This window comes from Onychomys torridus, chromosome 17 (genome assembly GCF_903995425.1).
Source record: "Onychomys torridus chromosome 17, mOncTor1.1, whole genome shotgun sequence".
Taxonomy (NCBI): domain Eukaryota; kingdom Metazoa; phylum Chordata; class Mammalia; order Rodentia; family Cricetidae; genus Onychomys; species Onychomys torridus.
In genome coordinates, this window is record NC_050459.1 from 13,101,138 (window position 1) to 13,127,723 (window position 26,586).

General features: G+C 41.1%; 1 protein-coding gene across 1 annotated transcript in view; it reads right to left on the bottom strand.

Annotated features, from left to right (window-relative positions):
• The window catches only part of Csmd1 (CUB and Sushi multiple domains 1), a 600,818-nt gene that overhangs the window by 253,980 nt on the left and 320,252 nt on the right, over positions 1 to 26,586 (bottom strand). The window contains exons 19-20 of the mRNA XM_036209300.1: positions 1,859 to 2,050; positions 834 to 960 (exon numbers count right to left, since the gene is read on the bottom strand). Coding sequence (XP_036065193.1) covers positions 834 to 960; positions 1,859 to 2,050 — 319 coding nt within the window. The remainder of the gene's footprint in view (positions 1 to 833; positions 961 to 1,858; positions 2,051 to 26,586) is intronic.

Here is a 26,586-nt window from a genome sequence, read left to right on the forward strand (position 1 = left end):
TTTTCTATCACTCCAGCCAGGCACTCACCATTCAAGGTATTACTATTCACTTTTATGGTGATATATTGTATACCCTAATAAATTTGCCTGAAGATAGAGAACAGAACAAGCCACTAGATTAAACACTGAGGCCAGGCAGTGGTGACACACACCTTTAACTCGCCATAACCTCGTGATCACAACAGAAAGCTTTGGTTTAATTATTTCCCTGTTTTCTTCAGTTTTTCCCAGTTTCATTTCATCAGTCTAATTTCAGACAGACATCTTCTTTTTTACCTTCTCCCAGGACTGCAGGTTAATTCCTGTTTATTTGCTTGTATCCTCTGTTTCTCTTTCCCTAGCAGAGAAAGGGACTGCGTTGATTTTGTCACACTGGAACCCTGGTTGGTCTCTGAGGCCTGATTTGGCACATGGCTTACTGGTTAACAGAAAGCAAGCAGAAGATAGACTTTTTCTTCTAATTCTAAGAATTCTCATGCTAAGACTCTTCCACCATGACTCATTCTATAGGAACAGAACCCAAGAAGAGCCTCTGGCCTTGTCAGACCACCCACTTGAGGCTGAACACCTGTGAATGGCCACGGAAGCCTTGCTCAGCAAAGCCCATGCACATGTTAGACACACACAGACAACTCACAGAATGAGCACTCAGTGTTGAGGGTACTGGATTTACAGCAGAGCTCTCTGACACACACAGGTCCTTCTCACTACCATAGACAGCTGGACATGTAACTCCAAAGCATAGAAAAGCACATGAGGAACAGTTTAGCCACAGATTAATGTTCAGTCCATGCCCTACTGCTGTCAAATGACTGATTGCACACAGCCAGTACCTGATGGTCTTTCCAGGATCGGCTTCTATGGTCCAAGTGCAGTGGAGGTTGTTGTCATATGGGGCAGGGTAGCCAGGAGACAGTATGCGCCCTGATGTGGCTGCATGAATTAGACCTCCACATTCCGCTGCAAAAGACACAGAGAAGAGAAGTCTACTTGCATATCTGGGCTTCTACTTAGCTAGTTCTGCAAACAAACCCTAGCATGCCTGTATTAATTCATATAGGAGGAATCAGTCACCTGTCCATCACTTTTCTTTTACCACTTTCCAAGCTAAAGCCTCACTAGTAGCACACATCTCTAGAGCTATGATAGCCGAGCATGCAAACATTATCTCTTGCCCTGGTTCTAATGATAATTGTGCATGCAGTCAGCACTCCCCAGCACTGACTATCTGTCCTTCATTCCTAGCATGTATACACACAACTTGGGAACTGCTGTAGAGGACTATCCTCCTGGCCACCATGCTGTCATTTTCAGGAGTTTAGATGGACCTACTTGCAAAAGATTATTATAGCTGGGCTTGTTATCTGTTACCATACCCTTATAGAATATGGGGCTGGGAGGGTGATGAATCTCACTGAAGTATCCAGCTTCCCTTCTGCCAACCAGTTATATACAATTCTGCTCTAATTATACACAGCCTTGGGGACCTTAGGGAAAGGCTAGAGTATGTAGGTGGGGAAGGACTGTAGATGGGTCTGGAGAGCTCCATCTACAGACCACTAGGGAGTCATAACGAATTCTGGTGCACACCTTCCAGTGTGGCTGTTGTAAAGCCATCCTTGCCCATAAGTAAGCCTAGTAAGCTCATTGGCTGTAAGAGTTAGATGTGGTAGAATTGAACTTGGGATCTTAGGAGGGGTAGATGGTGCTATGACTCCCTTGGGGATGTAATTAGCCTATATGCAAACAGAATAAATGATCAATGAGACCCCTGCTCCTTTCCAAGAACAAGTCACATGAATCATGAGCTCTGTGACCTGACTCATGACAGGAGTCTGTCCCAACTTTCCCAACTCACCCACACAGGAAGGCATAGGCTTGTCCCACACCCTCCGGTCCCCACTCAGGCAGGTCAGAGTACTGCTGCCATGCATTGCATATCCTGGGTTGCAGCTGTAGAGAACCACAGTGTCTGTGAAGTGACCATCATCTCGAATCCTGTAGCCATAGTTAGGGATGCCTGGGTCCTCACATTTCACTAGGTCAAAACCTAGAGGGAGAAAAGGGCAGGTGAGTCAGCTCAAGAAAGAAACACATCAGCCTTTAAATGGGAGACTTTGAAGTACTGGAAGGAAAAGACACAGTATACTTTCAAAGGAGAAAGGAACTGTGGGTCTTTAAGGTCTATCTGCAAATGGCTTGTGTTTTTAAGAGTAGGGTTGCCATAGTCACTCCTCTCCCTGTCTATTCTCTGCCTCACAGGGCTGTGTGTTTCCACCATCCCATCCACACTTCTGGTCAGCAAGCTGCATTCTCCAGCTCAAAGTTCCTTACACCACAAGTTAGAGCCTTCACATCTAGTTCCTGGTCAACTCAGACCTCAGTGCTGTCATAAGAACACTGTGCAGGAAAGCTCACAGCAAGAGCTCAACAGCACCCCGCATCATAATACCCCCCTCCCGACAACTTCCCCACCTCCAAGATCTCAGGCATCATGGGAGTTACAAAGCTGTTGTTAGGCTTGGGAAATAGCTCACTCCATTGGATAAGAGCCTGCTGTGGAAGCTCTGGGTGAGTCTGGGTCCTCAGTAGCTACATAAACTGCCTGCTATGGCAGGAGGCAGAAACAGGAGGATCTCTGGAGCATGATAGTCAATCACTGAGCTCGAGGTTCAGTGTCAGACCTTGTCTCAAAAGTTGATGGAGAGCAATTAAGGAAGACACCCATCCTCCGCCACCCACCTTCACATACACATAGGATGGATGCATAACCACAAAATCATTCATGCCCACCCAAACTGGTTTTCAGGAGATCCCGCCTGCCATGGTTCTGTAGCCTAGTCTCCAGCCACCTGAGGGCCACAGAAGCTCAGACTCCAGGAGGAATCCAGAGACATCTTACCATGAGGCTTTACATGGGTAGATGACAGAAATGAAGATTTAGTGGCTGGATTCTGAGAGCTGTATATTGTTTTCATGAGAGGCAGTACTTTAAGGCTGTCTGTGGAGGCAGCTTTGCACGAATATATTTCTCTGCAGATCATGATGCAAATTTCAATGATTATAAAAAGTGGAGCTAAAAAGTTGCAGGGCCATGTGGTCTGTTTGCTTCCATTCCCACCTAACATTCCCTTCCCAAATTAGATTAAATTTGAAAATGGATGTGTGACTTTCCACACTGTTTGCCTGTCAAACTTGCACGCCTTTGAGGAGAATTGCTCTTTCCATTTACAATCTGGTTTTACTCGAGCGAGCTTTCAATAAGCAAGACCGAATCTTGCTACTCGGTAGGTAGAAAGGAGAGAGCAGGCTGCTGGTTCTTTCCTGGGAGGCACCACAGCTTCCTTTTGCCACGTTCCATGCTTTGCAATATCAGACTTCACTGGCCATGAAATCATTATCTTTACAGTAACTTTGCTCTATTCTCAAATGCTAACCATAGACAAACAAACAAACAAACAAAATGGATCGCAAGTGCAGAAGCACCTAACGCATTGGTAAAAAAAAAGGGACAGTTTGAATTTCCACAGCTCAGGGTAGGAATAGGGAAAGGACCTCCACCGCATGCAGCTTTGAGGCTGTGCAATTCTACCATATCAGTAAAATACTGAGTCCTGTGCAACTCGTGAGCAAGTCCTCCAGGGCCTGAGTGCTGCATAGGTGTCCTGAGTGATGATTTCAGCCTGAATTGCTTTGATGCTGTTCCAGCTGGCTTTGGAGTTTGGAAGGGATGTCACCTGAGCTGTAATTCAGAATGCAATTCTGCCAAGGCCTTGGGAAGACTGGGGGCAAAATGACTAGCTAGGGTTCAGTAACCTCATACCTAGAAGAAGGTTCCATTGGTGAGAGCAAATGTTGTATACAAATGTCCCATTGTCTTAAACTGGGTATGCTAAGTAGCAGCTCAGGGGAACATACACTTGGGAACCAGTCAAACAGACGAAGTCTAGGTAGACAATCATTAACACCATAAAGACAAGGTTGAACCTTATTGTCAGTACCTTTATATCAGGACCCCAAATCAAATAAAGCATCTAGTTAATATGACACTCCACAGACAATAAGCCACCCAGGTCCTGTCACTGAGGGACCCAACTGCAGGATCCTCTGAGACTCTCTCTATACTGCATCTCCTAGGCAGCCAGTGCCTACAAAGTCCCTGAAATTCATCCCACTGTAATCCAAAGTCCATCCATGGAGAATAGCTGGAATCTGGATGTTGTAAGTTCATAAAAATGACACAGGTGGATCCCTCAGTGGAATTGCTACAGTAGGCTATTGACAACATTGAGTGAACTGAGGTTGATCAGGTTTTTTTTTAAACTGTACACCTGCTTGGAATCTTTTAAAGTTGCCTATTTGGTGTAATGGTTTCAATCACAGTTGGAGTAGGGTAAATTTTCCTGTTCCACTAATGCATGCCAAGTAATTATGCACACACATATGCATCCACACACATATGTCTACATGCAGAGATATAACCAAACACACACATACCAGCTTTGGAGGAAAATGAGAATGAGAATGTATATCAATGGTCCCAGTGGCCATTCCGTTTCACAATGAATCATGTCTTCTATATAGAGAGGACACAGCCCCAGAAAACTTTCTTCAGTGTGGATATATGCTTGCCTTTATAGATAAAGGGCAGCCATGCTCTTGGGGTCCCAGTGAATGGTTTCAGTAGAGCACAACCACCACTGCCCAGATGTCCAGATGTGAGTGCTTATGACATAGAACATGTGTCTCTTATGCTGAGCAAGTGTGTTCTTTGTGGGACCAAATCTCCTAGGTCTATAAGTATTGTTATTCCACAATTATCTTAGAAGAACATTTTCTTCTCTCTTAATGGCTTGAGGTCTTTATTTGAAACAAGGAAGAAAGAACCATTTAAAACAAAGCAACCAAGAGAGATAATAGCACATATCAGTAAAAACATGACTGGATTTGATGTGGAGGAAGGTTTTAAAGAATCATATTTATTGCCTTTTCTATCACTTTCAGGAATTTGTTTGTACAACATGTCAGGCCAAGCAGGGAAGATGGTTATTGATGGGGGTGGGGGGCAGACAGTCTTCCTAGGCTGTGTAATATTTCTTCCTGTGCTTTTATTATTTCTTCAAAAGGTCACATGAAATCTGTTGCATTGTAAAAGTCCTGCACTCAATTCTGCACCCCTGTAGGCTTACCCAGTGTCTTCTGTGAAATATACCCTTCCCCACTGGAAGGCGATGGGAGAATTTGACCATTTCAGAACTCATTTGCCCACTGTCAGTCCATCAAAGAGAGCTTTGTCCTCCTAAATGTCTAATAGTTTGCTAATTTACACAGTTAGGCAGAAATCAGAGACATTTATGCCTGGGGGATGCAAAGAATGTGACATTGGTTGATATTTTGGTGGGATGAGAGGAAGGTATTTAGTCTTTGAGAGCTGAGGCTGCAAATATCACTTGTACCACAAAGGAGCTCAGTCATATGCCATAAAATAAGGTACTGGCTTTATGGGTACCTGGGTTGACCAGAACCTGGCTAGGTCTCCAGTCTGGGAGTCACCAATGTTCTAGCTTCCCCTGCAGACAGGAAGAGCCCTAAGTTTGACTTTCTGGGTCTCCATGAATGCAGGTCTACAGTGGTGCAGGAAGACCAGTCCCCACTATCTGCAGCTAGAATAACTCAACACTACGTTCAAATATTGAGGCATTAAGTTTATCTGTAACTGCAGAGGTCTGAAATGATGCTATATCTTTCTATGATATGTCTTTTTTGTTTTAAGGGAATATCTTTTACTATAGGTTATTTTTAATTCCAAGTAATTAGAAGACATTTTATGTGAATCTGTAAAAATATTTCTCTGAATAGATATCCCCAATATAATGTGTACTTAAAAAGCTTTCTAAATGGTTTACCTGAAGCCCACTAAGCAATAAAGGCTAAAAAATACAGGCAAGTAACCTCTCCTATGGTGAAGCCAAAAGGGTACCAGGAATTAGTGTGGATACTGCCTGTGTGTTTTCTTTTTATCACAGAAACTTGGAAAAATAAAACAAGTTATTTGTGTCAAAACATTATGAGGAGCTATAGTCTAAGCCTGAATATTTAGTCATTTTGCTTCTGTTTGTCTTCTAGAGATTTCTTCAAAAGTCATCCATACTACAAGGATGCTGGGAACAAGAAGTTCTAGTCAAAACAGTATCCAAACATCAAGTAGATTAAAATTACCCCCCAATATTTTTGCATTAATTACCCATTTTGATATTCTTTATACCATCTCTTTTGTAAGACAACTTTTTCCTGCATCTCTCCCAAGTCTAATGAGGACATAATGATAGAATTGACTGGATTTATGTCCTTTAATATTCTAATTAAAGCTCCACTCTTCATGTATCCCCCTGTTCAGCAAGGACTAGGAGTTGAGTGTCATTAGCTCTGACTACAGCTACAGAAGCAGGTTAGAGGAGGCACCTATCACCTGTGGATCCCCAGTGTCTTCTCCTGTGAGCAACTGAAACCATCAGACACTTATAGCAAGCCCCCACCACACAGCTTTACATAAGGCATTTCAACATGGACAATGTTCTTGCTTTGACAAAGTAATCCTTTTCTTCATAATCTCTGAAAACTTCCCGTCTCTAAAATACAGACAATAATTTCACATATCTGACTTAGAAAGGAGAAGTATACTAAAAAAAAAAAAATCTAAATACCCTTTTTGTTAACTCTATTTACAGTTGTATGACATAAAAGAGAGGTTAGTATGGGGTCACTTGCTTAAACTAATTTTTGTGTCTTACTTTAGAAGGAGAGTTAATTAATGTTGAACTTCTTGAAGTGGTTTATTGACCTGTGTTTTCAAATATAACTGATACTCAAGAATAAAATCCTCTAAGTGCAGTGTTTGTATTTATTGAAAATATTGAGTTATAAATCTGTGCCATTCCTTGGTCATGGCTACTTTGATTTATTAGCTGAGATAATTTTTCACTGATTATTTTCATTTTCTCCATATATTGTTTTTCCCACATATTAACTTTGAGAGTCCCTGTGTCAATATATTATAAATTTTCAGTAAAATAACAACAGTGAACATGATATTGATGATACTCAAATAAAAAAATGTGAATTTCTGAGCTCCAGGGAGTGACAGAAAAGCCAAAAATGTCAGATCTGGGGACCAAATTCAGGTCCTTATGTTTGCATGGTAAGCAGTTTACTGATGGAGTTATCTCCTTTAGCCAATGTAATTTCTTAATATATTTTCTGGATAGAATACATTAATGGATGGTAAAAGTAAAGAGCAAGAGATACAGATAAGAGACTGAAGCACAGCCATGACTCCTCTAGTTATCCAGCTGATGACGCACATCTAACGTAAACTATCTTTGTTGTACTCATTGATTACTGAGACCATGCAGATTTAGACCTATATAAAGCACACATTCTCTATTCCTGACATTTATACTGAAGAAGAAAATTAGATGCCAAAGAGACCAAAAAAAAAATCCTTGTTCATTAGGAGCTTGAGGTCCACACTGGCTAAAAACCATCATGCAACAGTTAATACATTGTATGTCAGCAGGACACAATTTGCTCCCTCAACACACACTGAACACATAGTATCTTCATTGGATACCACATGATATTTCAATGCACAGCCCCAGTCATAACTTCCAGGGCCCAGCCTAAGGAGAGGTGTCACAGATCCATCAGCGAATAAATGCCTAAGGAAGACACAGAGCATCCACGTGTTGGTGGCCACCAGTAAAGGAGGTCACATGCTGAGCTGCATGGCTCCTTCCTTGAGGGTCAGCGCCAACAGGAGAGGAGCACAAGATAGCCCATATATAGGCAGCCACTCTCTGAGTGTATGGCTGCTTCTAAATGAGCCACCTGTGCTACCCCAGGGACAAGCTGCTGAGAAGTCACACAGGTGAGCCTGAGGGTGGCTCTTCCTTTAGTTTCACAAGTGCCCACACAAACAAATGTTCATGCAAACATTTGTATATAGGAATACCCAGTAGTCCAGCCATGAACTTGGCTCACAACATTCCATGTTTCATAGCATAGAATACTAATCTCTAGAACATAACACAGGACAAACTAGTAGTTTACACACAGGTAACAATTTAACATGTAACTTCCCTCTTCAAGGTTCTGTTTTTCTTTCAAATTTTGTTTTGTTCATTTGTTTCACCTAGGAATAATATGTCCAAGGAATATATAACTCGAAGTATTATTTTTTCACACCCTGGAATTCCACAATTTCTTAAAATACTTATACTATTTCAAGCATCTGGTTAGCTGGTGTGGGAATCTGTGTAACAGCAGACAGAGTTTTCCTGGACAAATATGAGTGAAAATTTAGAAGATAAAAACAGTTTTATGTAATTCTCTAATAAATATTCATTTTACAAAGTGAGATGAAATTAAAGCTAGGTTGAAGACAGAGTTTAAAACCTGGAAATGTTAGCACCAATGGAGCCAACGTGCAGAAGAAGAGGGCAGCAAAGACAATCTACTAACACAATGCAAATGCCAAAATGAGACATAGAGAAATTATACTGTGGCTTCAAGATTTTCAATTCCCAACATAAACTTGCAACAATATTTCTAAGAATCTTCAGCATTTCTGTGAAATTGAATTACATTATTATTTTTAAAGGCAGCAACAGCCTCAACATGAAATCCTTTAAATGCAATTGTCAGTGGGACAGTTAAGGAAACATTCAATGATATATGTATTTCTCTTAGAAGTATAGCTTTCTCAGCATTCAACTTTGGTACCCATTGTCTAAAACCCAGTAATGCCAACGTTCATACTTATTTGACTTTCTTGATAATATCTAAATTGGTGCCTCTAAAAACATTTTCTGTAAGCTCTGATTAATAGATTCTTTTCACCCACTTTTGCCTTAGGAGCCTGGGGAAGTGGTGGGGCCTGACCCTGGGAGCTTATTTAGGGACAGTTACTGGCAGTAATTTGACATGAGGCTGAGTTCACAGAATGCCAATGCAGAGTGCTAAGATTTATACAGTCAAATTAAATGCTCAAAGTCTATGAACCTTCAGGTTCCATGGGGCAGTGTGAGGCTGGGGGATTCCTAAAGAAAGAGACTTCATCTCCACTTAGGGACTCTAACCCAAATACTGGGAATAGGGAGAGCAGGAGGGCAGGGCAGGGGAGGTCCAAGCTCTTTAGCCTCCTTGTGCTAGCCCTGGAGAAACAGTCTACCAGAAGGTCCCATTCCATGCAGCTCCCAGAGGCTTTGGTGCATGGGAATGACATCCTGCCACACTTTTGGATGCTGGACCACAGCTCTCCTCACTTGCTTAGGCAGAACCATGTGCTTTTGTTTATCACTCAACATCACGCCAAGGGTTTCATTGGTTGTCTGTTATAACTGTGAGATTTCCATTTTTTCCAGAACTTGTTCAACTTTGGATTGATCAGTGTAACCAGTACACCCCATGTCAAGTTTCCCCACCTTAGCTGCCCCACACCTGCTCCCCTTATGCCTCTGAGGGCAGTTCCTGGCACAATTTCTAGCAAGGCTTAGGATGCCTTGGATACACACCCTCGATGCACATTTCCCTCTTCAGTCTATGCCTGTCCTAGAAGAAATCAAAGTCTTTCAAGGCGGGAGTATGAGGACTCTGAGCAGGACTGAAGAAGGCAGTAGTCTACCTGGAGAAAGAGGCTGAGAGCAACTTAATGAGATGTCCCAGGGCCCAGAGAAGTGGGAGGTGGGGAAAGAGGAACTAGGCAGCTGAGCTCTGCCTGGCAATGCTCTGGCCTGAGCCCTGGAATCAGGGGACCTGGTCTGTCTTGTTTCTTGGGGTTAAATGTGATTGGCATGTAGAGAATTTTTAAGAAGGAGGAAAGGCTTTATGAAAACACCTTGAGCTCTTCAGAAATAAACTATCCATCAATATATGTGATAACCTATAATACTTGAATTTATTGCTGCCATGCTATATTCTTCAAGAACTAATAGACACAAGGGAGTGGCTGTACCCTGTGTGAGAATGGGTCACCTCAAGCATGGAGTAAAGTCATCAGTCACTAAGAAGTGTCAACCATAGCTGAAGCACTGCTGATACCACACAGTGTTAGGAAGCTACATACAGGTCCACAAGACCCACATCTCACTCTTCATAGAACTGCTGAGTGACTGACAGCTGTCAGTCTGACTGCAACTCCTGAGTGCCAGGCAGCCATCCATCTCTCTGCTGCTTCTTCAGTCATGTATGAACAGCCACCTGCTCCATAGGTGGCTCTGCATTGTCTTTATGGACAAAATCTAAACTCAGGTAAAGATTAATTTCACAACACAAAGTGCCACAAGTAGAACAAGACTATCATATTTTATCTCTTTTTCAAAGTTGCTCTCCTGTCTTGTGAGATCAGCCATGGCAGGCTCGCATGCATACTCCCTGGAGTATGGACCCCCATGCTTTGGAAGCTCCTCCACCTTGGCCAGGCCCTTTCCATCTGCTGAAGGACTGCCTATAAGCTGGAGTCACAAAGAGTCTCCAGTTTAAACTTCAAGTGATCTGGATGGCCATTCAAGAAACTCCCAGAAGCTGGCTTTCTGTCTTACTGGGTCAAAGAATGGCTCACCACTGTCCAAGTCAGGTAGTGCCCTAAGATGCAACAGAATCCTTTTGGAGCATCTTACATTGCCCCTTGCAACTCTCCAACCATTGAGGATACTTGGGAATTTCTTATGAATCCTGCCACAAACACAAAGACTAGTGTTATTATTTATTCTTTTATTTCTCATTCATAGTGTCTGTCAGTCCATGTAGGAGGTGATATTCTTGAAAACAGATGCAGGGTTACTTTATCTACACAGTCCTGGTCCTTAATGCATAAACCATGACATATGTTCATGTCATCACACTTAATTGACACTCTAATCTAGACAATGAGTTTACTTGCTATTGGCTAAACTAAAATAACAACCTTCTAGTGATTTCCAAATTTAGTGAAATATAAGCTCCACTGCTTGTCCACATAAAGCAACTAGGAAACAGGCTTTCAAAATTAAGAGGATAAATTTGTGCCCTGCAAATTTTAATACTTATTAATTTCCTCTGAAATTGGAAGGATTTAAAAATAGCATTCAATCAGAAATATGCAGCAATTGAAATTTCAAAATGAGTTTAATAATAATAATTCATGTGGATAGAATAGAAGCTGGAAAGTTTCCCATTCCTCCACAAATTCAGTTTCCAAAGCAGGAATCCCACTGGCCCCTTGCTGTACCCTCATAAGGATGCTCATGGCACATGCACATATTAAGACAGATACAGACATGGATTATTTTACATCACATAAGTTTCAGCACAGGCATCTTCATTAAAATACAAAGGGGTTTTATTTTGCTCATAGCAAATTCAGTTATAGGACAGAATACAAGCTGAAAGCCAATCACATACTCTGGTTTGTGAGAGCCAATGACCTGGGTAGCAGAGTAGGCTAGCAACAGAGACAAACAATCCTCTCCTGTTCTTTCTTTTTCAGGCTTTGTTTTGAGATTTGCTCTCCCCTCGCCAGCCAGGCTATCTTGGAACTGGCCATCCTTCTGCCTCACTCTATCATTTCTAGGCATGTGAGAGAGAGTAGCCATCTAAACTGTCTGCATTTCTTGATGAATGATTTTCTTATTTCTATTTTCTACAAAAAGCATTATACGACTTCATGTCTGGATGTGTCTTTCATTTAAAAATATCAGTGAAGCAATGATTACCTTTTCAACTCAACAAGGAATAATAATCTATAAATGAGCCATTTCCAATCAATACCTTCCATTACTTTATTATCTAAGAGGACAGATCAATAATCTCTGGTCCTAAACAAGACCTTACTTCAAACTGAAGTTAATGGTCATCAGTGGAAGATTCTAAAAAGGATAGTGATTTTCAGTCCATAGATGATCACCACAGGTATTTTACTATCTTACTTTTTCAATGTATATTTCATTAGTCAAGATGCATAATGTACTGGGTTCTAGTTAGTTACTCAAAGCAGAAGGAATGCACTGGAGTACTGGCTTCCAGGTATAGCACATTCCCAAAATACCAAGTTTTGTGGCTATGGAGTTCTCCATAAAGGACCAGGCAGCTTACCCAGGGGCAGAACAAGGCTACTTATACTTCATTCAAAGGCTTCAATCCACCACAGGGGCATTTTTTCCTGTGCAATTTTTCACATAACCACTGCCATATTTCTGAAAAAGGGCATGGTTTCTGATCAACTTAATGTCCAATCTGACTTAGGAAACTGATTCTTCACTGAGGTCTGTATTTTCCTGTGGAGTATTAAGGCTCAGAAATCCCAGTCAGTTTGAATACAAGTATCAGGCCTACAGTATGTTCCTTCCTTGTTTTGTTTACCATTGCCTGCCACTGAGCCCTACCCATTAAGGGTCTTTTAAAAATGGCATGTATGGCCCTTGGAGTCCTCTTCTTTCCCTGGATACTTCTTCTTTTCTTCCCAGATTTCTTCCTTTATATATTCTCTCTGCCTGCCAGCCCCACCTATCCTTTCTCCTTCCAAGGGCCAGCCACCCAGCTACATGGCATGCCATGGAGTAAGAATAAGATTTACAGAAGTAAGAGAATAGGAAAAGCTCAGAGGCAAAAGGTAGATGGGATAATTTAAAGTTAAGAAAAGCTGGTAAAGGGTTGGGGATTTAGCTCAGTGGTGGAGTGCTTGCCTAGCAAGCACAAGGCCCTGGGTTCGATCCTCAGCTCAAAAAAAGAAAAGCTGATAAGAAACAAGCCAAGGTAAGGCCAGGCATTTATAATTAAGAATAAGCCTCCGCATGTGATTTATTTGGGAGCTGGGTGGTTGCCGTCCTAAAAAGACCAAAAACATAAGATTATAAGACCATATTGACTAGCTATATTGACAATAGCTTTGTATTGCAAGACATTGAGAAATCAAGCTGTATCTGAGTGGAAGTTCCTCCATGTTGCCAACCTTTGATAATTCTGCAAGGCACTATATAAGCTGTTGGGGGAGAAAAACCATCAATGATCTTATCTATCTGTAGGCCACACAGATTATAATAATGACCAGCAAGGCAAGATATGTCTACCGATACAATAGTTGCATGGCTTTTATGGAAATAACAAAATATTTGATTGGATTTGAGACCTATTTCATAGGAGTGAATTAATACTGGCATTGTAATTTTGGTCATGAACCCAGGGCAAGGGAAGCTACAGTCTCCAGAGGAAAACTCACTAATGTTGCCTTATTAAATAGAAACAGTTTAAAACAACAAAACAACAACAACAACAACAACAACAAAAGAAGGCCTGCACATCCTCCTGTAGCCCATGCTATTTTGCTATTCCTTCTGGAATAGGTTGTAAAATTGCCAGAGAATGACTTCTGACTTGCTCATTTCCTACAATTTTTACATGACAAGATTAAATGCTTTAACCATATTCCACACTATGTCAAATTCATCTAACAATAAAGCCTCATCTCTCTTAATGTTTTGGGAGAATTTCATATATAAGTACTACATTTACACCATTCCTATCTATCTTGTCTCCCTCTAACTCTTCTTTTGTCCTCCCAACTGCCCCTAATATTCATGGCATCTAATTCTTTAATTTTTTTTGCTATACATACAAAATATATATTTATTTATATTATATATATATATAAATATATGTGTATATATAGAGAAATATATATACATATATTTATACATATATATATATATATTTATACATATATATATATAAACTTCCCAGGTCCCTTTAATATTGCTCGTCTGTACATGTGTTCAAGGCTTACTACTTTGGTTAGATAAAATAACGGGGGTGGGTGGTTCATCCACAGAGAGGACTGGTTCTCTTTCTCTTGGCAGCTGTTAACTGTCTGTAGCTCTTCTGAGATTTCAGCCATCTGCATTTGCAGGTGGTGTTATTACTTGGGTCTTGTTTTGGTGATCATATTGTTGGAGACTTCCTAAGTGTAGCTCCCTGTCATATACAGAAGACACTATCTCACAGGAGATATCCTGATCATCTCTCTCTTCCTGCCCTCTCTTCTGCAATGTTTCTGAATCTGAAATATAGTAGTTGTATTGTCGGGGTATCGGTTTGGGTTGGTACCCCATGGTCAGTTGTTTTCCATAATTTGTCCAGTTATGGATTTCTGTAATTGTCTCCATCTACTATGAAAAGATATTCATTTGATGAGGGGGGAGAGCCACACTTTCTTTAAAAACCCACCCTTTTCTGTTTTGCACATGAATAAACACTGACCAGGGCTAAGAACTGGAGCCTTCACCCCAACTGCTCTTTCTTTCCCATTCTATGGCCCAGGGCCTGGGATACAGCAAAAGAAGGCATTTGTTGGGTATTTGAATTGTAGCAATATTGCCAAATGCTTTTTTTGTGATTAAATAAACATTTCTGAAAGAAATGCAACAAAAGAGATAGTAGGGTGACATTCTTGATCTCTTTGAGCACTGAAATACTCATTGATTTTTTTCTTCAATTTCTTTGAATTTTAAGACCCCCCCCAAAAAAAAACACCAAAATTAATTGCTTATTTCTAGAAGGAAAAATAGGTCATGGCATGTGACAGTTCAAGCAGCTGGCCATACCTACATTGAGGAATGCTTCTGGTCTCTGGATACCCACATGCACATCCTCCTCCCACACCTGGCCCCTGAGACACAGTCTCAGGAAGCAAGTGTGATTTTTGGCACTCACTATTGGTCTTGGTTAGTTCAACAACTCTAGATTCTTGGCCTGCTTCAAGCTCCATGTTCCTCAGTGATTTGGTACCTGTTTCATGGTTCCTCAGTCCAATATCCCCACAGTGGATTCTATTGGAAGGCTTGTTTGCAGATTAGTGCTTTCAGTAATGTTTATTTAATCCAAAAAAGCATTTGGCAATATTGCTACAATTCAAATACCTGCCAAATGCCCTTATGCCAAAGTGTGTGAAGTAGGAAAAATAATAATAATTTTGAATGTGAATGAATTATATGACTTTTATTTTTAAGACATTATGAAGGACAATTTAACATAAGGAAGAAAAGTCAGTCTCTATCAAACCATGACCCAGTGCTGCTTCCTTCCTGACAAGGGGTCCAGGTATTTGAGACTTTTACTGATCATGGATGACTCTGTCCAAGTGCAATGTATTGACAACAGATGAAGACAATAACTTTTTATTATCCCTAAGAAGAGGGGGGAAATTCCATCATCACTGCCCCCATAAAACTTGACATTTTATAGTGTTTGCTGACATCATCTGCTGGCATTCATTTTATTTCTCCCTTAAGTCATAAGCTTTGACTGTAGTCTGTGTAATTAAACTCTTTAAGCACCCTTCTCTGGGTCCTCATGTCTTCCTCCAAATCCTGCTGGCCATTAGTACATACACCAGTTCTGAATGATGAAATCACAGCAAAAGAAATTCTAGTTGTGAAAAGTAACAAATTGTTTATATAAGAAAAAAAACCCCTAGAAACCAAAGAAAATCTATCTGAGGAAATATACAAAAGACTACAAAGAATGGTCCTGAGTTAATCCCAAGGCACAAGAGTGCAGGTGATTTTGCGGATCATTAGGGAAGCCCAGGACCTGACCTTGGCAGTTGTACATTAGCTCAGAGTCACACATCTGGGAGAGTGGACTGGATGCCCACTTCTACCTCCAGTTTGCCTCTTTGACACTGAGTTAACCAGACAGACATTATCTCTGTCATTTGCTTCCTTAACTAGAGTCATAACACTATCCATCCCCGTCCCTCTGAGATGTGAGCAGACATTTATCTCCTGTTTGCACTGTGGCCTCACCCCAAGGCAAACAGAAGTAGTGTGGACTACAAGTTCAAGGTGAAATACATCCACAGACACAGACCAACATCTTCTTGGGAACATTATCAGATTTGGCCATGATTATTTTTAATGGCATCCTATAATTTATCAAAACGGTACTATGAGAATTAGGCAATATAATGCAAGCCACAGACTGTAGGTCAGACAGGGTCTTGTCTCATACAGAGAACAGAAGTCTCAAGGGTGGAGATGCCTCACCTCTTTATAAAATATCCATTATATTTCACAATAAATTTTGGAGTTCCTTTTAGGTCCTTTGAGCAGCCTGTGTCTCTATTGTATTTGAATTGCCACTGTGACATTTCCCCTGGAAGTCATTATGTCAAGAAATGGATTATACACACACAGGTTTATGGGTCGACTTTTCTCATAGAAGTGGAGTGAAAAGGGGGTGTTGTGAGTTCCAAGAAACAGACAGACATGTCTCTGTGTGGCGATGGAAAAGGTCACAATGATGCAGTCACAGAGGTTGTGTATCACACTTGTCACACCCCTGACATTCAAGCTGACCCTCTTAACAATATTATTTTTGCATAGCACAAGATATTCTGGGCATATGATTTCTCTTTCAAATTACAGAATACTTTGTATAAAACATTCAGTTTGTAGTCCATTAAAATTAGCTTTTTTTTTTTCTCCAAAGTTGGATGTCACTACATTGTTCTCTAAAGAAAATTCATTGGGCAACTGTCTTAATGGTAACCTCCAAATTAGACTTCATCAAAATAGTGATAACTAGTCAAAGATACATAATTAATTATTGGAACATAACTAAATACTGGAGGATGTCAAGGTAAATTTTTGATAAAAATAAGAACTTTGTTGCCGTTTATAAGTGCCCAGAGGTTAATCTGTTTGCTTCACTTATAAAGAACTCATTTGTATGATTGTGGACCACCTCACGAGGACCCATCCCCCACTCCACCCCATTATTCATTCTCCCAACCCTTTTTACTCCCTTGGACCCAGCTAACTACTGAGAATCTTCATGAAATCCACTGATGTTCTACATGGGTTCTCTCAATTTTGTACTTGACTAATCCTTAACTAGCCCAAGCCCAAGATGTCCCTTTCATTAAGGGGGCTAGAAGTCCCAGTCGGAGGAAAACTCAGGTTCTGGATTTTGCCCTTATCTCCTGTGGGAGGTAAACTTTGCATGTTGTCAGGCTCACAGGAGGCCTTGCTGCTATGGGGTTAGCTTTGTCATAACTGGAAGACAAATCTAAATTACCTATTGTCACTACACCTAGGTCTCTCTAAGGACTCCTGGGTAGATGAAATGATTCTCCTTTCTTTTGCCCTAGTCTCTGGCTTAACAGTCTCCCAGTGTCCTGAACAGCTATAACCACAGGCTCCAATATGTCAGTATTCTGTCACATCCTCTCTCATCTCCTCCATCCCCCAGGGTGTGACATTATCCCTGGGCTCAGTCCTGCCTCCTAGTGCTTCAAACACCTCTGCCTCTTCATAGACTTCTTCCATATTACCTACTTGATGGTGTGAAAGTGACTGATAATGGACACCTTGCGCCTCATATCTTCCTCAAATATATTGTCATGGATCATGTGCACATTGTCACTTGACTTTTCTCAGAGATGATTGCTTGGTAATCAATATAGAGACACATGATTGACCAAATAAAGGTGATTTCTTGGATAACATGTAGATGTACTGATAATAAATATATAGTCTACAAAAGCATACAAATTGGTACCATATAAGCTGTAGATACCTGTTGAGGTATCAAATACTTTGATCCCAGACATTATATAGCAAGATTATTTGTCAGGGGCCATAGAATAATAATATCCATGTCAGTGAGATTCCAGCACAGCAGAGAGAGGGCACTCAAGGAAGCACAGAAGTAACAGCTTGGGAATATAGAAATGACTCAGTGTATATGAGGGCTTGCTGAGTAAGCACAAGGACCTGAGTTCAAGTCTCCAGCACCCATATAAAATCCTTGATGTGTCCATTCTCATATATAATACCAGAACTATGGAGGGAGACAGGAGGATTGCTGTGGGCCCCTGGCTACCAGCCCAACTTCAAGTTTACTGAGAAAGTTTGTATCAAGGAAACAAGACATGGTGATAGAACAGGATGCTTAGTATCCTCTTCTGGCTTCAGTGACCACATGCACATAGGTGTGTGCATTATCACAGACACACCATACTCATATACATGCACCCATGCAAAAAAGATTTAAAAATAAAAACAAGAAAACATACAACACCAAAAATACCAGAGCAGTATTTATTTTCAAAGACCAACATCATGACCTTAAGACCTGTTTTTGGTGTCATTTTTTATTAGAATATGGCACACACTTCTAATTCTTCTTAATTTGGGACATCCTTCCAAGTTCTTTGCTGATAAAAACCATGTTGCACAGGCTAGTTCTTTTGTCTGGGTTCTTGTTTCTATCTCAGTCTTACTGGTTATCCAAAAGCTTCATCTCCATGCTGTTATACAGTTCCCATGTGACCATGATGGACCCTAAGAGACCACCCTACTATGCTGGGGTTATGCCTTACTCTGTAATAGGAAAGGCAGTGACCCAAAGTGAAAGTTGCTACGGGCAAGAATTAGAAATCAGTTTCTCAGAAAAAATACTAAGAGTCATTTTAAAGCTGGGCGGTGGTGGCCTTTAATCCCAGCACACGGGAGGCAGAGGCAAGCAGATCTTTGTGAGTTCGAGGCCAGCCTGGTCTACCAAGCAAGATCCAGGAAAGGCGCAAAGCTACACAGAGAAACCCTGTCTCAAAAAACAAAACAAAACAAAAGTCATTTTAAGATTAAACCCTGATGACAAGCACATTCATTGCTCTTGCTTTATATCTTTCTTGTTTTTATTACATTTGTTTAGTGTGTATGTGTGTGTGTGTGTGTGTGTGTGTGTGTGTGTGTGTGTGTGTGTGTGTGTAGGGGACACATATGTGCCACCACATATATGTAGAGGTCAGTGGACAATTTGAATTTTTCTCTCCTATCATGCTGGTCTGAGGGATTGAACTCAGGACTCCAGGCTTAGTGGCAATCACCTTTACTTACTGCCATCTTGCAAGCCCCTGCTTTGCATCTTTGTGGGCATTCCTAGTAGTGCTGAGAGGGCAGCTGGACCTGCAGAGGGTTTGCCTTGAGATTGCAACCCACAGCCTAACTCAAGAGGCATCTGAGTTGGATATGAAAGACCAGAGAAGAAATGTTTGGAGAGAGAGACAGAGCCAGGGGCCAGTCAATGCTTTCAGAGATTTGTGCAAATCAAACTACTGTATTGACAACATGGAATACAACTTTATAGTCTATGTATTTTGGGCAAACAATATTTTCAAAATTATTTAAATTTATCAAATTATTCAATTATTTTATTTAAATTATAAAATTATTTAAAAATGAGAATATAATTTATACCTATGGAGCATATGACTATGTATGTATCTATTCATACTACATTTTTATCAGTTTATGGAACCTTGAGCTTCAAAAGGGCCTCAGTCCATATGGTAGCCTGTGAGACTCTGAGGACAAACCCAGTGACTCATGGGCACCATGGGTGAATGAGTGTGGGCTGTTTTGTTGTTGTTGTGTGTGGCAATTTGTTTAACACCAATAGAAAATCAACACATGAAGAGCTACCTATTATTTTTTAAAATATTTCCAAAGAATTACTTAGCAGGCAGCCATGGGAAAACATATCATGTTTAGGACAGTTTCCAACAGTTTTCCCAGCTGCATTAGTGGCTACTTGGGAGCCAGAGCCTGTTTGTATGAATAAAGCCTGAGTAGACATGACTGTGTCTCATGGCAGCACTCTAAGTCAATGCCTTATGTTTATCTCAATTTTAATCTCCATTGAAATTAAATAAAAGTCCCTAACTGTTTGCATGGATGGCTGTGGAGGCTGATTTTCTTGTTTTCCTGACTCTGTTCTGTTCTATGCTTCATCTTGGTTCATTGTACAATTGTAAACATTTTTTAGAACTACTCTCTGCATGGTAAGTTGTCCTGCCACAGTTCCCTAGACTATAATTCACTATAAAGTCTGCAGGAGAGATGACTTAGTGGCTCAGAGCACTGGCTGATCATTCAGAGGATCTGGGTTTGAGTCTCAGCCTCTACCTCAGGCAGCTCACAGCTATCCATAACTCTAGTTTTTATGAGGTCTGACACTTTTTGATATTCACACATATAGGCAGGTGAAGTACTTATACAAATTAAAGATATTTTTAAAACACTAAGCATTTAGGGATGCTGTTCTTTGTTCTTTTAATAGCATGGCCCTATACATCCTTAAAAGAGCAATGCTTACACATAACTACCAAGAAATATTTGCAAACTCTGTCTTTGTTTTTAATGAGGTTAGTTGCTAGAATTTGTTTTTGAGGACTAATAGATTGTGCAGAATTTCCAGAATCTAGTTTTCAATGATAATCAGTTATGACAGGAGAACACTGCCATGTCCTTGAGTCTCATTAATGTTCAGGGAGGTTAGTTGGTAATATCTCTATGAAAAGTAGACATTGACTTTGGATATGTATGGGAGAGAGAGGGGGAAGAGGGCTACCCCCAAAAAATACATCAACCTCATCTGGCCACCAATCAATCCTATAAAGTATTATCTGTCAATCCATGACCTCAAAGACTATAAATATAGAATGTGCTGTACCCTCCTGCTCTCAGCCTTCTGGTGTGTTTTGGTAATTGCACAATGTCTATATCTGTGTATAGTTCAGGCTCATTATATTTCTTTTGGGGGTAGGGTTAGGGAATGGTCAAGCCTGCACTTGATTTTCTTATGTAGCTGAGGATAACTTTGAACTTCCAACTCTCATGCTTCTCTTTCTTAGTGTTCAGATTGTAGGCATATGTCACCATACCTAGTTTTATGTGGCCAGGGCTCAAGCTCAGGACCTTGTTTATACAAGGTAGGCATTGTACCCAACTGGGAGACAGCCCCATCCCATAACAACATCTCTGACGTTTTATTAAACACAAAAGTGAGACTATTTATTGTGGCTTTGTTGTGCTTGAGGTGACATTCACACCAGGAGTGGAGATGCATGGTCTACACTCTTAGTATAAGAAAGAATATCCATATCCTCCAACTTCACTATGAGAATTAACCCTTCAAGCCAGTTATCCCAGGCCCTAAACTAAGGGCTCCAAGACTATACATGAATGGCTCTTCTGCTGAATGGACACCAGCTATTGTCACTAATTCCGTTTGTTTTAAATTACAGTTGCAGGGAGCCTTGCTAATGTCTCAGGGCTTCTTCAAAATTACTTATCACCAGGCAGCCTTCCCAACACAAGTTATTGAATATACAGTGGAGAATACAGACTGGAAACTTTGGATGGCTTCATATTCTCCATGTATCTTACAATGACCATGGAGTGTCCACCCTAAGGTGTCTTTTTCTCCCTGTGTCAAAAACAGCAAAGGAAGGCTAGGAGGTAGGACAAATGTTCCTCATTGCCACTGACCTTCTGAAACACACCCAAAGCCCTACATGGCCCTTTCAGTAATGCTAAGTCAGATGGTAGGAGTACCCCAAAGCTCTTGCTGAACTAACAGGAATGCCAACGGTAAGCCTGTTCCTTCAGTAGACAGACACCACTCCTGGCTTCTTCATCTCCTTTTCTTAATGCACAGTCAGAATCTTCCAGGACAGAGAAAAGAAACTATGAAAGCACACTGAATTTAGTGAAGGAAGTCATTTGCTACCATGAATGACATCATTATCAAACATTTTCATAACTACTCAATGAATATTATACCTTTGGTATGAGACAGTATTTTCCCTGCCATTGTACTCTCATATCTGACCCTTATCTACAAAACTTTGTTACAGAACCTGAACTCAAGCTTGGGTTTACTTGGATGATATGGAAATCCCTCTGGGTCTGGGAATTTTCCTTAGTGATAATATCATGGTTTAGATCTTGAGCACCCAGAAGGGCATACATGTTAAAAATTTAATCTACAGTGCAACAGTGTTCCAGGCTTTGGGATGTGATTGGATGGTGTAGGATCTGACCATTTATGGGATTCACCTGTTCATGGATTCAAGGTTTAATGGGCTCCTGGGAGGCAGTGGAAATTCCAGGAGGGAAGACTTATCTGGGAGCTACAGAAGCCTTTTCTTAGGGGAAATATCTCATCCCTGCTCAGCCACCATCAAGAGAGCTTTCTTCTACAACATGGTTCTGCAATGATGCACTCCCTCTCCAGAAACCTGTAAAGAACTGGACAAACTGAGCATGGACTAAAAGCATGAGCCAAAGTAAACCTTTGATTTTGAACTGTTTTCCTCAGGTGTTTTATCACAGCCACGCAAAACTGAACACAGACAAGGCACACAGAGAACATCAGTACAAGCTCTTGGTAAGTAGTAACTGCTTTTCTGATGTCAGTACCATGTCTAATGCTAAGGACACAGGGTGAATGTCCCCTAAACCAGATCTGGGAAAGACAAAGTCAAGGCCTCAAGTTCATGTTCTTATGATCCATTCTGCTACAAAAACCACATGTCCCTCTCTGACCACACACTGTAGGCATGGAAACAGTAAGTACCTAATGACCAACTGTTTTCTGTCATCAAACAAGAATGTCTCTTTGGGTGCATCATTTACACACCTAAACCTAATGCTTGTTACACTTTTCCTGCAGAGTTCACACCTCTCCTAGTGTTCTGTCTCTTGGGACATCTTTACAAGGCTGTGAGAAGGCAAATAGAGTGGATGGGTTCTTATGTGCTTCAACACTGTGTCTACATGTGGATGTCTCCCCATCTTCCTATGCACATAGCTGCTTTTATTTACCAAGTTCCATTATGTATGAAACATAATGGTAAGTAGGAATTATGGAATTAGGATTATATCCAAAATACATGTAAATAAAAAAAAAAGAATCCCCCTTGAGGAAGAGTCTACAATCCATCTAAGAATTTGAATCCAGCTCTATGACACCACAATAGGCTTTTCTAAATGCAGCTGTTGAGCTCAATTGGTAAATCTATAATTCATATAATATATAAAATAGCGCTCTCTCTCTCTCTCTCTCTCTCTCTCTCTCTCTCTCTCTCTCACACACACACACACACACACACTTACACACATGCTTCATGACAAACCAGAAATGTAAGCTATAACTTCTTCTTTGACACATACAAACAGTTTTATCGTCTACTCAGTCAATATCATGGAGAAGATCCGAGAGGCACCCATGCTTTGAGGTACCAAGGAGCCTCTGTGATGTGAGAGCTGGTGGTTGAACAGGGACAACAGACTGCAAATAACCAGGTAAATTAAATAATGGCCGTTTTGTGAAAGAAGATACCACTATGCACAATAAAAGATGGCCAGAGTCAAAGGCCAGGACACAAGAAGTAGTTTCAGGGACCAGAGGATGGACACCATCCATCCAGAGAAAGCTGGCTCTTCGATGGAAACAGTATGAACCAGTGACTTTCCCCATTTCCCCATTTCCCCATTCTTTCCAACTAAACAGTGACCTGCACCCAGGGATCTTCTTGGGTCCAGCTTGTAAATTCATCTATATACCGAATCATTTAGCGATGTCCTGGTAAGGGGCCTCTCAGGCAGCCCTTACCTCAGACATGTTGTCACTCTGCTTTAGAAACCATGGTGGAGAGAAGTCCTATGAGAGCCCCGCCCTGCATAACTGCTCCTGCAGCTCTGAGGTGACTTCCACAACCTTCTTTCTGTGCTTATCTGTTATGGCAAGCTTTTAAGTCCAAGCATTTCTCTATAACATTTTGGAAGCATCCATGATTTTGGGCTGCCCATCCTACTGCCTGTCCTTTTGAAACAGGAAATAATAAGTAAAACTTCTAACAGTGGTATGGTGCCATGCTAAGGAAAGCAAGTGGCTTTCAAAGGCTTCTTGGGGTAATTTTGTGGAATCAGACATCTGGTTCTGTCAGAGTTTCCCAAAACAGCATCGCTTCCTCCTGTGACTTAATATGCTGGCAGGATGCCAATTTCCCAATTTAAGATAACTAATGGAGTCAGTCCATGGATTTGACTCCCCATGTCCACATCAATAAATCACCCTCTTTCTACAGGGAGAGCTGCCTTGACATCCACACCATTATGAGGGTATCCCTAGATAAGTATGGAATCAGGGAGGAAGTTAATTCAATAAAGGCAACCCTGAAGGGAAGTTGGCCTAGTTACTATACCACCATGACAGCATGTGTGCTCACAATGACTTTGAACTTCAGTTTCCTCTGGCTCAGGGCTTTCCTCAGAGACATGTGTCTGGTCGTCCCTACAAAGCTCCCATATGGAACATGAATCTGCCTGTCTGCTCTTCTACTTCCTTTGAGTACACCTATGTGATCAAGGCAGTCCTTTGGGGGAGGTATAAAACTTCACAATTCAACTACTTAACTTCTAAGTACCGATGTCTAAGTATTGATGCTCAAGACTATTGCTTATGAGTGTGAATCTAGCAGGCTGACTTCATTTATTCTCAGGCCTTCGTGGATGGTGGTGGCATGACATGTGCCATATGTAGCCATACCCATCCTCTGAATAGTGGCATCTGGGCCACTGTGAGCTCACCCTTGTCAGACTCCCTGGGTTCTGTGTGACTTCTCTACTCACACACTGTGTACCACACCTCGATGGGGACAGTTTTAGATGCCTCTGTGATCAGCTCCTCACAAGCCTGCTTGCCTAGTTCTTCTTGCTTCTCCTACATACACATCTTCTACTCTACTGCACTTTCCTACATGCTCTCACACACTCAAAGGCCATTTGACTCCACATCCTTACTAGACTCTGAATTTCTCTTCGGAAAAGCCATTTTGGTTTCGGCCATGTTTCCTTTCTGCTAATTCTAGGCCAGCTGTGGTGGACCAGCCCCCACAATTATTTATCCCAGGGACTATTGAGGAATGATGGATAAAAGACTCAGTTAGAAATAAAGAGGGGAGAGAAAAAACAGGATACACTTAGGTGGGCCTGGATCCTTATCCACCGGCCCACAACTTTATTTCAAAGGTCTATTTATAACAATGCCAAGAGGCAGAGCAAAAGACCTCCCCCTTGATAGTTACAGTCAAGTGTAGACCCTTATAAACACCTGGTACCCAGGCCCATGGTGCAATCAACCTCTTATGCAGCCCTGCTGGGTACAGCCATTAGAAAACCTAGTTGACTCCAACGGCCAGCTCTACTGATTCTTACTGAAGTGTCTGTGTCAGTGACATGAGGTTGACTGATATAATTCTTAGTTGGATCATATCCTATTAGAGAAAACAAAAGATGTAGACAAAAACTTTGGAGCTTTTAGGACATAGAAGGATATGCAATATTCCTGATTAGGAAAATAAAGAGTGGGCAGCTTTTGTATAGAGATATCTAGCACCAAGTACCTTTTCTCATGGATTATTCTATTTTTAAATCATGCTTTTGTTCCTGGAAGACTCTGTCTGCTATCATCACACACACACACACACACACACACACACACACACACGCACACACACACACACACAGAGTAGCAATTTGACAAAGATCAAACTCAAACAGTTGGGTACAATGATGAACACCTTAAACTACATCATTCTCTAGGAATTGGAGCCATGACCTTACTTCTCCCAGATCTGCATACACACCTAATAGCTGAGCATATCATTATATTTATCTCTGCACACAGATGACAGCCTCATTTCTACTGACCAATTTCACGGATACTGAACATGACCCTTCCCCATCAGGTCCCCCTAGCAGGAGCCACAGTTGTGGACTGACTCAGCACAACCCTAAGTGCTCTTTAGTTACACATCATCTGTGTAGTCACTGGTTATCAGCAAGAAGGATTTCCCACAAGCTGCTGGACCCATTCCTTGGCACCGTGGCTCTTTGTCCACTTCCAGGTAGGAACTGCTTTTGATAAACTGTGGTAAGAATTTGTTTATTTCTTCTTATTTAAACAACTAAGGGTGCACAAGGCAGCAGGAGCCAGCTTCTTCTTCAGACTCTGCAGCAGGTTGTGTACTGAAAAGTATTTGTATGTGTGTGTGTGTCTGTGTATGTGTATATGTCTGTCTGTATATGTATGGAGGTGTGTGTTTGTGTGTGCATGTATGAGTGTATCTATGTGTGCATATCTCTGTTGTGTGTATGTGTGTGTGTGTGTGTGTGTGTGTGTGTGTCTGAGACTGCATACCTATGCACATATGGAGAAAATATCTAGGCTCCTCCCTTAGTCATTTGAGATGAGGTTTCTCATTGAACCTGGAGAAAATCTGACAGCCAAGAGTGATCCTTCCGTGTGTCTGCCTTCCAGAGGTACAGAGCCACAGGCATGTAGCCATGCCTGGGTTTTAACATATTCTGGGAATTTGAATTAAGGTCCTCCTTTTTATGTACCAAGCACTCACCCTCTGAGCCATCTCCCCAGCCCAGTGAATAGTTTCTTAAGAGTGGCTATTCCAGGTGTGTGCTTACAAAAATTTAAAAGACAATACATTTCAAAGATCGTTCTGAATTCATTATAGGATTTAAAGATTTTTTTTTAGAAATTTTCTTTGAAATGTATTTTTTCAAATATTAAGAAAACAAAACAGGCTAGGGTCAACTGCAGTTCTTGCTGATACCTTGTAAATGCTGTCAGAAAGCAAGACAAAAGCACATGTCAAGTGAAGCTCTTCCTCTTCCCTGCCTGTTCCAG